General features: G+C 41.0%; 1 protein-coding gene across 7 annotated transcripts in view; it reads left to right on the top strand.

Annotated features, from left to right (window-relative positions):
- The window catches only part of znf512b (zinc finger protein 512B), a 44,172-nt gene that overhangs the window by 10,892 nt on the left and 17,555 nt on the right, over nucleotides 1-15,725 (top strand). For 6 of the 7 annotated variants that reach the window (XM_054754582.1, XM_054754497.1, XM_054754414.1 and 3 more), the window contains 6 exons: nucleotides 12,499-12,578; nucleotides 14,229-14,357; nucleotides 14,518-14,693; nucleotides 14,791-15,062; nucleotides 15,157-15,228; nucleotides 15,304-15,438. In XM_054754582.1, the coding sequence (XP_054610557.1) occupies nucleotides 12,499-12,578; nucleotides 14,229-14,357; nucleotides 14,518-14,693; nucleotides 14,791-15,062; nucleotides 15,157-15,228; nucleotides 15,304-15,438 (864 nt within the window). The remainder of the gene's footprint in view (nucleotides 1-12,498; nucleotides 12,579-14,228; nucleotides 14,358-14,517; nucleotides 14,694-14,790; nucleotides 15,063-15,156; nucleotides 15,229-15,303; nucleotides 15,439-15,725) is intronic. The other variant, XM_054754329.1, reaches the window with a different exon arrangement.

Consider the following 15,725-nt stretch of genomic DNA (forward strand, 5'->3'; position numbering starts at 1 on the left):
AAAAAAATTATTTTCATAGTTAATTTAGAGCCAAGCAAAGCAATTACAGTTTGTTTTACCAGAAAATTAACTAAATGCTGGTAACCACAATTCCCATTTTGTATTTCAGAATGCATTTCTTTCTAGTGTTCTCACATTATTGACTGTAAACCTGAATGAAAAGCAGGCTTGCAGGCCCCTCGTGGTTGCGGAAGGCTCCCGGGGGTCCACGGGCACCACGTTGGTGACCACTGGGCTATATGATATGAAAGGGGAACTATGAAATTTAGACAAAAATATTTGACTATTTTAAATCACTGGTGAAACTTAGAGGATCAGGAACCTTGTTTAAGGAGACTTTGGTTGCAAGAGTATCCAGCAGGACGGCAGGCATTCGTATCGTGACGGTATCGTTACATTATTAGCTAACCATCTCTGTTCACGTACGGGAGACTGCGAGTATTAGAAGCCTGCGCCTCTACAGGCATAGTAAGATGACTCTCAAACCCAAAAAATAGAATGCATATTCCAGTCATGTACAGTCATCCCTCACAATATTGTGGTTTGATTATCGTTCCCTCGCTGTATCACGGTTTTTCAGAAATTGATTAATTGATAAATGATTGCTATTTTATGGTAGATGGTATGGTCTTATTAGACTATTGGTAGCCGTTTTTAAGGATTTCATGCTTTATTTGATGTCACAAGTAGATGGTCACATGGCTACAAGAACATGTGAAATTCTCTTTCCTTTGTTTAAATGATCATTTTGATGATGGTTATCCATCTAGTTTCTAAAGCCAACATGGCACACATATAGCCAAATAACATGACAATGGAATGTCCGCGATTGAATACAATTGTTAGAAAAATGAGAAGGAAAAAAAAAAGAACCGCATTCAGCCATCTCAAATGCGAAGTATCTCCAAATGAAACTCCTGCTAGCTGGCTTATCGATAAGCCGAGTTGATGTGCTTTCCCCGTATTTGTTGAGGCATTTTTTTTTAGTAGCGGGCATTTTTCTTTGGCACTGACTGTCGAGAGAACCAAATGACGCGTGTTTTGCAAAAAAGTCCAAAACAACAGGGAACTGGGGAATTTGCAAGCTAATTTACCAAAAAACAAGCCCAAAGTGGCTTATTATAAGCAGACTTGGCAACACTGCTGCTCAGTCGCCTCAAAGCTCATACAGCGTACACTGCCCACGTCAGTTAGTATTCATACAGCTCGCCAAGGGAAGATGGATAGTCAATACTGACAATACCTAGAAAACAGGTATCGATGTATATTTTGTGTGTTTATTGACTTGATATCGAGTCATTCTGTTGTTAAAATGTAACGTGTTTGAATCTTATCGTAACCCGTGTATCTACTGTAGATGCGTATCGTCTATCACAAAGAGATTTACAACCCTAGTAGAAACGTGTCAAACAAATGCACATACGCGCACATTTATGCACGTGTGTATATACATGAAGACACGCACACATACACACCTGCAGAGATACCTGTACATGCATACATATACACACTCATAGTACATACGTACTTCCCCACATAACTCACTGATTATCATGTTGTTGGTTTTATTAAAGTGATGGTGATGTCGGCAATAAGATGATAGGTAGTACAATTGTGTGTATTGCTGTTATTGTCATTCTGTTCAATATTATGGTTAATATTTTCATGACTACTATTACCACTATAACTGTTTCAATTCAGTATTGTCACTGTGGCTGTTATTATTTTGTTATTCACATCATGGGTTTTATGACCGTCACAGACATTTGCTGATGTAGTCCTGTTTGTTTCTGTTGTTTTGTTATTGTCATTGCAATTGTTGTTGCTGCTGTTGTTCTTGTTGTTCTCTGTATTGTCCTCCTCTTGTTCCCGCACTTCCCCATTTTTTTCTCTTCCTTTCTATCCCCTCCTGCTCCATTCCGGCTGCTCCAAATTTGCATAACAATAAACATCAAATAAAGTCAAATAAAATCTATACTGTATATTCCTTGGCAAAGCAAATCTGTTTAGCATGTAAGGGCTTTTATATCAACAATAGTGTCTGCCCAAATGGCAGGACAGGACAAAAAAAAGAAGAAACGTATCAAACAGTATTTAAACACCAAAACTTCCTTTTTGTATTCACATGTGAATTCAAAACAGAACTGAAGTACTTGTGCAGCCTGGACAGAATTTATTGAACACAACCAGCTAGTGTGCTGTGCATGTGCTGCGGTGTGTTACAGCATAGCATAACAACAGAGAAAACTTAGTAACAAACCACAGTCAAATTACTTGTATAAGATGTTTTAGATGATTTAGTTAGGTTAAGCATTTTGTATTCTAATGTGAAAGAGCTGTGAATAAATTCATATACTTTGCAACTAATTGCAGGACTCTTATTTTACTTTACGCCTTTTGTACTTTTTTTTTTATCAACATGGATGTGAAATGGGTCTTAAATTCAATCCATTATGGTCTTTAAAAAAGTCTGTCTTGCTGTTGAAGAGAGTGATGTGTTTGTTACACTTTCACTCAGGTTGCATGCGTCTATTTCTTCAGTTAATAGTTTGTGGTGGTAGTAGTTCTTCAGACAACTCAAAACAGAGCTTTGTTTCGATCCCAAGCAATTTGCGTTCGTGTGTGTTGGTGGTGCTTTCCAAATTACAGTAATTCTAACCCTACTATGCAGATCTAGACAATGGCTCCAGTGTGAGTGTTTGTTGAGAAAAACAAAACACTGTTGTGTGAATGTTCTGTGTGTCTTTGTGTGTGTGTGCGTGTGTGTGTGTGTGTGTGTGTGTGTGTGTGCGTGTGTGTGTTAGAAGTGTATGCACCCATGCACTCAAGGGCCGCAATTGCAGGCGTAGCTAGGAGAACACTGGGGTTACATGAGAGCATCAGACAGCTGCCAGGACCCTTGGGTTCTGACTCCTCTTGCCCTTCTTCATTTATAATGTACGTAGCTGCATCATTGTGTAATTATTTCCATGACAGTACTCACTTTCATTGTTGTTTCATTGTCGGAAACAGGACATGTTGTATTTTGTAATTCAAGCCTCACTTAATATTTATTTGTAATGTATAAAATATGAATGGCTCCAATTTTGGACAGTTCTGGCTTAGTGTATTAGTGTATTGCTTTCTACCAATAAAGTGATTGTTAAAGTGCTAAGACATGCTGTCTTCCTCACTACTCTCAATGCTTCTTAGGGTTACCAGTGTAGAAGAGCGGTCCCACAGACATGCAGACAGCTGGGAGCGAGTCATTCCCTCACGCTAAATGAACAGCTGTTTTGTTCCTTTGGCTTGTGCCTGAGAGCTGAGGTTTGGATCTGATATGGGCCTGCTTTGTTTCAGATGGGACAATGGCTTAGTGTGCTACGTAAGGTCAAGCAATGGCAAAAAGGCTGGCTGGCTACTCTCTGTGTTTGTTGTTTTATATTTCATCCATGCAAAGTAGGGATGGGCGATATGACCTAAAATCCATATTGAGATGTATAATGCAGCCTCTTGCACTAACGATATATATCACAATATATTCTTTGGCATATAAATTATTAGGGGTGTCCCGATTGATATCGGTATATCAGCCAAAAAAAACATCGGATTACATCGGCCTGCATCTAAAATCTCTGATATTGGCACGCCGATACAAGCAGTCCATTCCAGACTCTCTGCCAGCACTTCTATCCACCAGCAGCACTTCTGTTCATGCAGAGGCCACGTGATCACAACATCAGCATGCTAGCATGTTTAGTAAGGAGTAGGAGTGATGTCAGTCAAGTGGCTGTTTTTTGTTAGTCCGAAAAAGATGTTGCAACTGATTGCAAGACCTGTCATGCACAAGTCATTGGCTGTAAGAGAAAAGAGCCAGGCCCAGTCAGTGGTGAGTAATGTCGGGTTTAAACGCTTCATTGAGCATGTCAAGCCTCGCTACGTTATGCCTATTGTCAATAAAACTATACACCAGATGCATCAAGAAGTAAATGGGTCAGTTTTTTTCATACCTACCAGGGCTGGGTGATACATCAGTATTTTCAGTATATCAATATTTACTTTAAGCACGATATCAAAAACAACCATATTGCTCATATCGATATAGAGTGGATTTGCACAGTAGCTCCGTAATCTCTCTGCACTGTCTGTGAGCTCCTGGCCCTCCCCCCCTCCGTGCCTGCAAGAGGAGGGAGGAAAGGTGTAGCAGAAGCCAGGCTGTTCTGTCGAAGCAACAGCATCTGCGGTGGAAGAATTTGTCAGAATGTGGCCCTGATACTTCATCGTAGCTCAGTAATTTGGAGGTACTTAGAATTCAAAGCATTAAAAAAGTATTTTTTCAACACCTTAAAACTTAGCACAAACTCGAATACAAGGAATGTGTGAAGCTGCGCGCCGGCTGCACAACTCCTGCCACAAGCGGTGGCAGGATTTAAGAGTTATTTTTAAAATTAACTCTTAAATCGGGCACTCCTTCATATTGGTCCATATCGCCCATCCTTAATACCTACTGTTGGTGACTATAATTTTCTATTTGAGTAATATCACTTGATCAAGCCTTTTCTAACATTCCACGCAACTAAACAAGTAATAAAAGTATGTATGATCTGTGCTGATATCAGATCAATTTCGAATTTTCAAGGCTGCAATATTTGAATCGGATCAGAAGTGGAAAAAGTTTTATCGGGATACCCCTATAATTTCCAACAGAACCGTTTCAGAACAGGTTACATAGGCCTTAAGGAAAGCCAAACTGTTAATAATACACACCGTAATTTGCGGTGTATAAGCCGTTCCTTTTTTGTTTATCATACTTTGAACCCTGCGGCTTGTACAGTAATGCGGCTAATTTATGGCTAAAACCTACATTTCCCATGATGCTTAGAGAGAAGCTTCAGGAAGTAGTGACGTGGAAGATAATATCACGTTTTGAAGTCTTACGCAGCGATCTCTGATACATCTCAAGTAAGTTTGATCAAGTGTAGAATTACTACAGCTTCTGTTTGGCTGGACTGAATGAAGAGGATAGCTACAATAAATGGCTAATATGCCTTGAAACAACGAAGAGCGACAATTAAAGAGAGCGAGAGAGAGTGACAAAGTTTGTGATGAAGGAATTATGAGGCTGTTCAATTGTGATGCTTGTCAAGGCGACTTTAGTGGTTTTAGTTCAGAGGAGGACGGCGATCGATGAATTTTCTGGTTGGCTACTGTTTAATTAGCCATGTTACAACGCACTGTTCGGCACTGTTGAATTAGCCATGTTACAACGCACTGTTTGGAAAAAAGCATTTATTTGATCAAAAGTTAAAAATATCTTTCTGTGTACTAAATATCCCATGTTGCGACATGCACACCTTTGACTTATAGACAGGTGCGGCCTATATATGTACAAATCTTCTTCTCTCTTTAAATTTAGTGGGAGCGGCTTACGTGCCGGTGTGCTCCACATTCCGGAAATTACAGCATAGATTTGTTTTTATAACACTCCCCTTCTCTCTTTAATTACCATCATTTGCTCGCAGTGGGAAGCTAACAAGCTAAAAACAAATAATTCTGGATGTTTCACTGGTCTTTTTCACCAGCTCCCCGTTCTTTCAGTCATGTTTCCTAATGAAATTCAGTACTTTTACATGCACTAAAAAAAAGAACTTATCACTTGAATTGGCTAGCTTTTAAACATGCATGTAAACACCTTAATTAGATTGTGTTTGGCTTTTTTTTCGGACAAATAGTATTGTTGATCTAAATGCCCTTACGTGCTCAATGTAATGATTTTCTCTGCCAGGGAAAAGTGTAAGATACTCTTCACCTGTTATACAGAATTTATTTGACTTTATTTGATGTGTTGTTATGCAAATTTGGAGCGGCCAGACCGGAGCAGGAGGGGATAGGGAAGAAGAGAAAAGAAAACAGAGGGGGGAGTGCGGGGAGAAGAGGGGGACAACACAGAGAGAGACAAGAACAACAACAATTGCAACGACAATAACAAAACAACAGAAACAAACAGGACTACATCAGCAAATCAGCAGACGGGCACCGGGGGCCACACACCAGCAGGCCCAGAGATGCCCCGTCTACTGGAAAGGAGCTCGCCCATGCCACCCCCCACCCACAGGGAGCAGAGCTCGGGCTGCCCCAGGCCACCCCATGCCCGACCCCCGACACAGGACCGCCCCGCCCTGCCCAGGGATGGAGTTTGCCCAGTTTACCCATGGGGGCCCAGGTGGCAGAAATGGAACACCCAGCACCCGCCCCGACGCAGAAAACCCCCTTGTACCGCCATTAACACCCCACCCCCACCCCCTAAAAAAAAACAGGGTAATAAATAAAATAAATACATAAAAAAATTCTAAAAATAAATAAAAGTATTCAGACACACACACTGTGGTCGCCCGCCTGACACATAGAAGCCTCGTCGCGACACCCTGCGCACCAGAGTAGGGGGTCCTGGGGTCCCAGACCCACAACCCAGATCCTGATCTGCAGAGAACACGGACCACTAGGGAGCAATGTTCAGTGGTTGTTCGGTGTACACGCTAATATGTGTCCATGTTCGTTGGATAAAACTTCAGCTACGATCGAAATTGTTGCGGGGTTGCTCATGAATAGGCCTGTCACGATAATCAATAAAGCGATTAATCGAACGATAAATAAAAAGCTAAAATAAATAAAAAGTCAATCATTTTGTCAGCATCGATAAATTGACATGTGCATGCGTGTTTGTTTTCCTCTCTCTCCTCTCCCTTTACCACACAGGCTGGATGACAAGAGGGTTCACTCTGCATCTGTCTGGGCACGTTGGTTCTATAATGGAGTGAGTGCCGAGAGCAAACCCTCATCTCATAACACTTTTCAACTGTGCCTGGTTCTGAGCTTTTTTGGAGCTGGTTCTCAGAGCTTTATGCGACATTTGCTGGAAAGTAGTGACAATGAAGAAGGGGATAGCACATCTCAAGCACAACCATCCTGTCCTGTTTACCCAACTTGGGGAAAAAAACTACCACTTGAGGTGCAGCGGAGCTTTCACACGACGGTTACTGAGACATTTTGTCCGCAAAGTAAATACCTGTATAAACAAAACAGCGAAAAACGGTCCACGGTCACAGACGGCATCGTTCGCTCTATGTTAAGCCTTCCTGTTAAGGAATAATACCCAATGTTCATTATTTATTCAAGTGCAATTTTGTTTACAGAGACTTGATACTCCATTTTATTTATTGTATTTATTGTGTGTGTGCTTTTTATTGGAGTGTTTTTTTTTTTTTTTTTCGTAACAGAGACTGGGTCTGTTTTTATTGTTTTTGGTTATGATTACATTTTAGCTCAGTCCATTTTATTTTCAATGTTTTTTTTGTCTTTTTTTGTTTGTTTAATTTATTCTGTTGTTTGTTTTAAAAACTTTTGACATTCCAATTACAATGTTAAATACTGTTGAGAAATTTAACTTTATTGCTTTTGATACGATGTACTGTCATTATTTTGCCATATAATTAATGAAAAAAATGGTCTCAAAAAATCTTCCTCAATAGCAAAATACATTAATTCGGCATGTTTATTATTGCGACAGTAATTAGAATGCATGCTCATCATGCTCATTGTGCTTCCTCTATAGCACAAGAGCTGCATCACCCCTACAGCTGTTTCCAGACAGCCATTAGAAATGTTCTTGGTTGCCTGGAGAATATGAATACTGTACCCTTATACCCATGCACACATAACTGTTTTTGAGCACCTGTGTTCATTTTTGCCTGTTTTTCTACCTACAAATAGTACTGATAAATAGCAGGCTACACACAATGTATGTGATACAATATTGAAAGTAAATGAGTGCATGTTGAGAGTAAAATGGTAAATGAGTAGGAGAAATCATGTTTCTGGCGATTTAAGAGTGGTCTATCTGCTAGTGTAAGCTTTTTCTTTATGTGCATCCACAGCACAAAATCAATTCATTTATTTGATGCAAAATCCTCCTGGCGTTTTTAATCCTTGTAGGTACACAGAGTGCTCTCAACCAGTTTGGATGCCACCACAAATGAGGCTGCATGTGTGCACCCTGTCACTGCTTGCCAATGAATTTACAGAGAAGGACAGGACATGGTGAACATGTTATTTCCTGACCATGTTCCATTCCATTTAACAACACATTTCACCCCTTCACTTTCACTTTTGACATCTGATGTGGCATAATTTTGCATTAATACGCAGCTGCTGTTAGTGAAGCTACATCAGTGCTGGGGATGTGGGAGCTCAGTTCCTATCTCCTACACTGTCATACAGAAATCTTCTTTGTCATAAGAAGACGTCATCCGAACACACACACAAATACTGCGCTCTCTTCAGCTTTCCCTTCCTCTGTAGCACTAGGTAAAATGTACAAAACTGATAAAGCAGAGATCTAATTGTAAGAAAAGAAAGTAATAATTAGGCACTACACTGCTCGTCATTTTGAGTGGGTAAAAATGATGGGTGTGGAGAGGTAACGAAGAGGAAAATTTGACTTTGGACATGGCGAGAGCAAAGAGGAATGTCGCAGTCCGAGGATTTGAGTGGGAGAGAGAGCTGAAGCAGTCAGTTTTGTGTGTGCTGTGTCAGAGGTTCACACCAGCACTAGTGATTTATAGCAGATCTTTTTGGCTCAACAGCTCACTGTGCTCTATTACATCTTACACCAACCATAGTCCTCCCCAGTCACATATACACTATACGGTCGTCCCTCACCACACTGCGGTTTGAATTTCGAGGTTTTTCACTAATATATAAATTAATAAATCATGCTGTTTAGTGGTTAAATACAACCTATTATTAGCCAAAAATATGCATACTTAAGCACATTTGACTAAGTTTTTGCCTAAATTAAGAATTTTCAAGCATAAAATGGCTAGATAAACGAAAATACAAATATAAGGCATTAAGACATTCAGATTGTGGTTTGTAGTATTCTAGTCTGGTCACCAGGTGTCAGTAATGTCACTGTAGTGTTCGGTGAAACACAAGCGCCAGACTTGATCGCCGGAAGAGCAGGCTTTTATTTCAGGTTAGAATTATCTACAGGCACAATAATAATAATCATAATAATATAATAATAACACAAGTTACTGTTGCGGTTCTAAGCCACGGCAAGCTAAAACTCAACACTGAACCTCCAACGTCACTTCCTGTCCTACACACACACTCACAATAAAACTAGTACTAGTGTAGTAGTACCAGTACTAGTATACTACTAGGGCTGTAACTACCGATTATTTTAATAATCGATTCATTGATTGATTATTTTTTTCGACAATTCGAACAATTGGATTTTTTTTAAAAACACATTGCAGGAATCCCTTTAAGAATGCATGAATGGACTTTTTCTCTCCCCAGAATCATAGCAAAGAGGGCAAGGAAGAGGAATTTCTCCGACATCAAAATTGAAGTAATGAAGTATAAACAATCAACTGACAAACATCACAAACACTCTACTGCAAATGAACGAGTCACTGGCACAGACTGCTCCATGTGCATCACCAATAAATAAATAAGGAATAACAAATAACTAAACTTCAGGGGCAGGCTTTACATTTGGCATCAGCTGGTCTGCTCTGGGGGTAGGGGCGGTGCTTTGTTTGATGGTCAAGTTGTGAAACACGTAGCAAGATGATACGATCTGCGCTGGGCAGGCACAGCCATAGCTATTTGTAGTTTCACTGTGCTACCACTAACAAACATAATAGGTCTGCTTTCGTGGATGACTAAGGAAATAAAAAAAAATAGTAATTTGAGAGGCTGAAATCAGGATATTTACAGTACATTTTTAAATGAAACGATTAATTGATTACCAATAAAGTTGTCTATTAATTGGATAATTGATTAATAATCAATTCATCGATTAATCGTTGCAGCTTGAATATCTATTGCAAAGGGTAATACAATATGAGTGTAAAGGTTACTACAGGGGTGCCATTGCATGTCTAGAAGGCTCTAATAATGTTGAAACCCACTTTTTGAACGTCATATACAGGTTTTCTATACTCTAACTACTCTAACTATGAAATCATTCTATTTATAAATAAGGAATCCTATTTCGCGGCCTAGTTGTTGGCCTGTCGGCCTCAGTCAGGCGATCATGGGTTCACGTTTCCGTTGGAACATATGTGTGCAGTTTGCATGTTCTCCTGTGGGTGGGTTCTCTCCGGGTACTCCTTCCTCTCACAGTCCAAAAATATGCATGCTAGGTTAATTGGAGACTCTAAATTGTCCATATGTGTGAATGTTTTTTTTTTGTCTAAATGTGCCCCGTGATTCGCTGGCAACTATCCAGGGTGTACCCCAGCTCTCGCCCAAAGTCAGCTGGGATGGGCTCCAGCACGCCCGCAACCGTAGTGACCATAGTAACAAGCAGTACAGAAATTGATGGATGAATCCTATTTCGTGAAAATTCACTTATCATGGTCGGGTCTGGAACCAATTAACCACGATCAATGAGGGATTACTCTATTGCCAGAAGTATTCGCTCTTTACACAAATATGGATTTAAGTGACATCCCATCCTTAGTCCACCGGGTTTAATATGATGTCAGCCCACCCTTTACAGCTGTAACAGCTTCAACTCTTCTGGGAAGGCTTTCCACAAGGTTAAGGATTTTGACTGTTCTTCCAGAAACGCATTTGTGAGGTCAGACACTGGACGAGAAGGCCTGGCTCACAGTCTCTGCTGTAATTCATCACAAAGGTGTTCTATCAGGTTGAGGTCAGGACTGTGCAGACCAGTGAGGTTCTTCCACATTAAAGGGATAGTTCGGATTTTTTCGTATCTTCTTTCGCTGTGGAACACATGTAAACAAGATGGCCATGCCGCTCCATCGCGGATGAAGATGCAAGCGTCATCACATACATACGAATGGAGAAGCGACACGGCGGCAGACAAATATGATGCAGAGCGATCTGTGAGGTCTGATTTTTTTTTGACGAGGCATTTTTGTGATGCAAATGTATTACTCTTTGAACACATATTGTTTTGAGAAGCCAAACTCTTTACTCAAATGGCCCAGCAACTAAGCAGAACTACATTCCTCGTCCTGGAACTCCAACCAGAACTGGACTTGCTTTACCAAATGAGGGCGTAAGTCACTGATGATGTAGTCCACTGCTGATGGGGATGTCATACAACTTCATGTCAAAAAAATCTGCATTATCCCTTTAAATTCACTCATCCGTGTCTTAATGGGTGTGATGCGCACCGAATTCACGTTGGAAAAAGACAGAGCCAATCTCCAAACTGTTCCCACAAAGTTGGGAACATAACATTGTCCAAAATCGGTTGGTATGCTGAAGCATTCAGAGTTCCTTTCACTGGAACTACGGGGCCAAGCCCAGCTCCTGAAAAGCAACCTCACACTATGATCCCTCCCCTCCACTTGGCACAATGCAGTCAGACAAGTACTGTTCTCCTGGCAATTGCCAACCCCAGACTTGTCCATCAGATTGCTTTATGGAGAAGCAGGATTCATCACTCCATAGAATGCATCTGCACTGCTCTAGAGCAGGGATTCCCAAACAGGGGTACGCGTACCCTAAGTGGTACGAGAGCAAATTGCACGGGGTATATGGAAACATTTAATTTCCAAGATGTTAAGTAAATATTCATTCATTTCATATTAAGCGATGATAACTTGTGGCACAGCTGCACCAAAATCATAAAGGTTATGTTACATTGTACTAAATTATGAGCACGTGTGAGGGCGTACTCAGGGTATGACAAAAAAGATCTGGGGGCACACGAGATAAAAAAGGTTTAGAAACAGTGGTCTGGAGTCCAGTTGCGGCGTGCTTTACACGGCTGCATCAGACGTTGCACATTGCACTTGGTGATGATGATGGCTTGGATGTAGCTGCTCGGCCATGGAAACCACCTGACAGTTGACTGTGGAATATTTAGTTGCGGGGAAATTTCACAATTGGACTTGTTTTATACATGGCATCCTATCACATTACCACACGGGAAGTCAGTGAGTTCTTGAGAGCGACCCATTATTTCACAAATGTTTGTAGAAGCAGTGTGCATGCCTAGGTGCTTGAGTTTATACACATGTGGCCATGGAAATGATTGGAACACCTGAATTTAATTGTATGGATGGCTGAATGAATGCTTTTGGAAATATAGTGTACTTTTTGTCCTCTTGGTTGATCAGCCAATATGTTGATGCTGTTCAATAATAACATCACAACACAGCACACAACCAAACATGCATGGTTCAATGTGTTCCCATTCGTACCATATTTCAATGTGTAATTTGCACAGAGAATGCAAAGAATTTGTCACAGGTGTACATCATTACAATATTAACACCAAATCAAGACAAAGGCAGTTACTTCAGATCAACAATATATATTAACCATTTTGAATTGCATTGTAGATCAGAATGCAATTGTTGTTCAGATTCCTCTGACCACCTGTGTTATTTAAATTTCAATGTCCTGAATGACTCACCAGCTTTATTCAGTGGTAAAATGTGTGGTTCTTTTGTTTTTTGTCCTCAGCTCCTGTATGTGACGAAGCAGCAGAGGGGAAGAGGAAAGGTCGTCCTAAAGCAGAAGAGCAGGAACTGAGAAGCATCCCTGTGAGTAGTTCTCTTTGAACTGAGTGGATATTTGAAGTGGGCTTCATTTATTTGCACAGAATGGACTGCCTTATATGAATGCACAATATACAGTGGTGTGAAAGAGTGTTTGCCCCCTTCCTGATTTCTTATTTTTTGCATGTTTGTCACACTTAAATGTTTCAGGTCATCAAACTCATTTAAATATTAGTCAATGACAACACAACTGAACACAAAAGGCTTTTTTAAATTATTATGAAGGTGAAAAAAATCCAAATCAAATCACAAATGGTGAAAACATGGAACAGTGGTGAACCTTCCCAGGTGTGGCCGACCAACCAAAAGTAGCCCAAGAGTGCAGCGACGACTCATCCAAGAGATCACAAAAGACCCCACAACAACATCCAAAGAACTGCAGGCCTCACTTGCCTCAGTTGAGGTCCGTGTTCATGACTCCACCATAAGAAAGACACTGGACAAAAATGGCCTGCATGGCAGAGTTCCAAGATGGAAACCGCTGCTGGACAAAAAATCTCCAGGGGCTCATCCCAGTTTTTTGGAAGCGTAAAAACGTAAAAGTAGCGCTGCATTTCAGAAAAAGAACATCATCCCCAACAGTAAAATATGGTGGTGGTAGTGTGATGGTCTGAGGCTGTTTTGCTGCTTCAGGACCTGGAAGACTTGTTGTGATAAATAGAACCATGATTTCTGCTGTCTACCAAAAACTCCTGAGGGAGAATGTCAGGCCATCTGTTGAAACGAACTTGAGTTCTGCAGCAGGACAATGAGCCAAAGCACATCAGCAAGTCCACGAATGGCTGAAGAAAAACAAAATGAAGACTTTGGAGTGGCCTAGTCAAAGTACTGACCTGAATCCTATTGAGATGTTGTGGCATGACCTTAAAAAGGTGGTTCATGCTCGAAAACCCTCCAATGTGGCTGAATTACAACAATTCTGCGGGCCAAATGAGCGGGCCAAAATTCTTCCACAGCACTGTAAGGGACTCATTGCAAGTTATCGCAAAAGCTTGATTGCAGTTGTTTCTGCTAAGGGTGGCCCAACCAGTTAGTAGGTTTAGGAGGCAATAACTTTTTTAAAAACTGCATTTTGTGTTCAGCTGTGTTGTCATTGACTAATATTTAAATTTGTTTGATGATCTGAAACATTTAAATGTGACAAACAAACACAAAAATAAGTTAGCAGGAAGGGGACAAACACTTTTTCGCACCACTGTACAATGTTGCGGCCACACGGTGGCCGAGTGGTTAGCATGTTGGTCACACAGTCAGGAGATCGGGGAGACCTGGGTTTGAATCGCCGCTTGGGCATCTCTGTGTGGAGTTTGCATGTTCTCCCCGTGCGTGGGTTTTTTCTCCGGGTACTCCGGTTTCCTCACATATTCCAAAAACATGCATGTTAGGTTAACTGGCGACTCTAAATTGTCCATAGGTGTGAGTGTGAATGGTTGTTTTTTTTATATGTGCGTTGCGATTGGCTGGCGACTAGTCCAGGGTGTACCCCGCCTCTTGCCCAAAGTCAGCTGGGATAGGCTCCAGCATACCCCTGTGACCCTAATGAGGATAAGCGGCATAGAAAATGGATGGATGGATGTACAATGTTGCAACAACAGTCTTGCTTTTATTAATTTAATTTTCCCTCTCCTCGAGCAGCCCCACATGATTATACAGTGGAAGGAAGAGTTTAAGCGTCGCTCCAGAGTTAAGTGTCCATGTTCAGGATGCTGGTTAGAGTTTCCCAGCATCTATGGCGTAAAGTACCACTATCAACGCTGCCAGGGGGTAAGCTTCTATCCTCTGTACCTACTGTATATAGCTAGTATATCTGATGTACAGTATGGGTCAGCGTAGACTCCTTTTACTCTCATACCAGCAAGTAGTGATCAGTCCAAAGCAAATAGCCGTGCTCTATCTAATCCCTTTGTCCCCATGTGTGTGTCAGACCACAGTTACTGAGAGGCAGAGCCATAGCTGTCCCTATTGTGAGGCAGTGTTTGCAACAAAGGTTCGCCTGCAGAAGCACAAGCTCTGGAACCATCCAGACAGGGTTACTTTGGAGTCTAGGGATGAGCAGCTGAAGCTCCAGAAGACCGCTGTCAAGTTCAGCAGTGTCAAAAGGTACCGTAAATAAGAGTTAAAACTTCCAGGCTTACTATTAACTATAATAATATTAGTAATGTCAAATTGACTGCCTTTTCTTGGTCTGTAAATTCAGGCCCCTGGAAAACAGCCCCCCATCTCCAATGTTCTTCAAAGTGAAAAAAACCCTGGAGGTATCTACCCCGTCTCACAATGGAGAGCTGACCCACCAGAGGAGTGACAGGAAACAGCACAGCCAACCTTCACTCCAGAGACACCACTCTCAGTCAGTCCAGCCTCAGTTTGAGCAGTCTCAAAGCACATCATCTGATGCGGGGGGAAGTGAAAGCGAAGGTGGCAGCCTTCCGCCATCTTATGCTGATGAAGACCCAGAGCGAATGAAACACCGTAAGAGTAAACCGTTTCATTTTTTAACATAAGAATGTCCTGTAAGTGTTTTGACAGTTTTTGTGCTGGCTTTTTTTTTTTGTTGTTGAGCAAGGACGGAAGCAGAAAACACCCAAGAAATTCACTGGAGAGCAGCCTTCAATCTCTGGAACCTTTGGATTGAAAGGTATTGGTAAAATATCCATATCAACACTCTTCCAGCTCTGTGAAGAGTGACTTGAATACTACTTTTGTTTTGCAGGTATGAATAAAGTGGAGGAAAAGCTGAAGGCAAGCCGTGTGAAAAGGCCAGAGGGGAGTGGTTTCAGCGAGGACCCTCACAGACGACCAACTGCAAATCAGTCATCTAATAAACATACAGCCGCAACAAGTTCAGGTAAACACTTTGATCGGCTTTTAAAATGGTCCTAAAAATGTTAGGGCTGTCAAAAATAGCACGTTAACACTAATTTACTTCATGAATTACATGAACGCAACCCTTTATGGCTCATAATAACGTGGTTAAAATGTAACTCAAATGTTCTGCTACTATTAAAAACAAATACATTTTCAGACGTGTGGTATCTTTTAGCTTGATTTTAGTTTTCAGTTCATTTGGAGATGATAATACATACAAATATATATAATTGTATGCTGTCATTTTTCTTTCTGTTCATAAAATAC

This window comes from Dunckerocampus dactyliophorus, chromosome 1, assembly GCF_027744805.1.
Source record: "Dunckerocampus dactyliophorus isolate RoL2022-P2 chromosome 1, RoL_Ddac_1.1, whole genome shotgun sequence".
Taxonomy (NCBI): Eukaryota; Metazoa; Chordata; class Actinopteri; order Syngnathiformes; family Syngnathidae; genus Dunckerocampus; species Dunckerocampus dactyliophorus.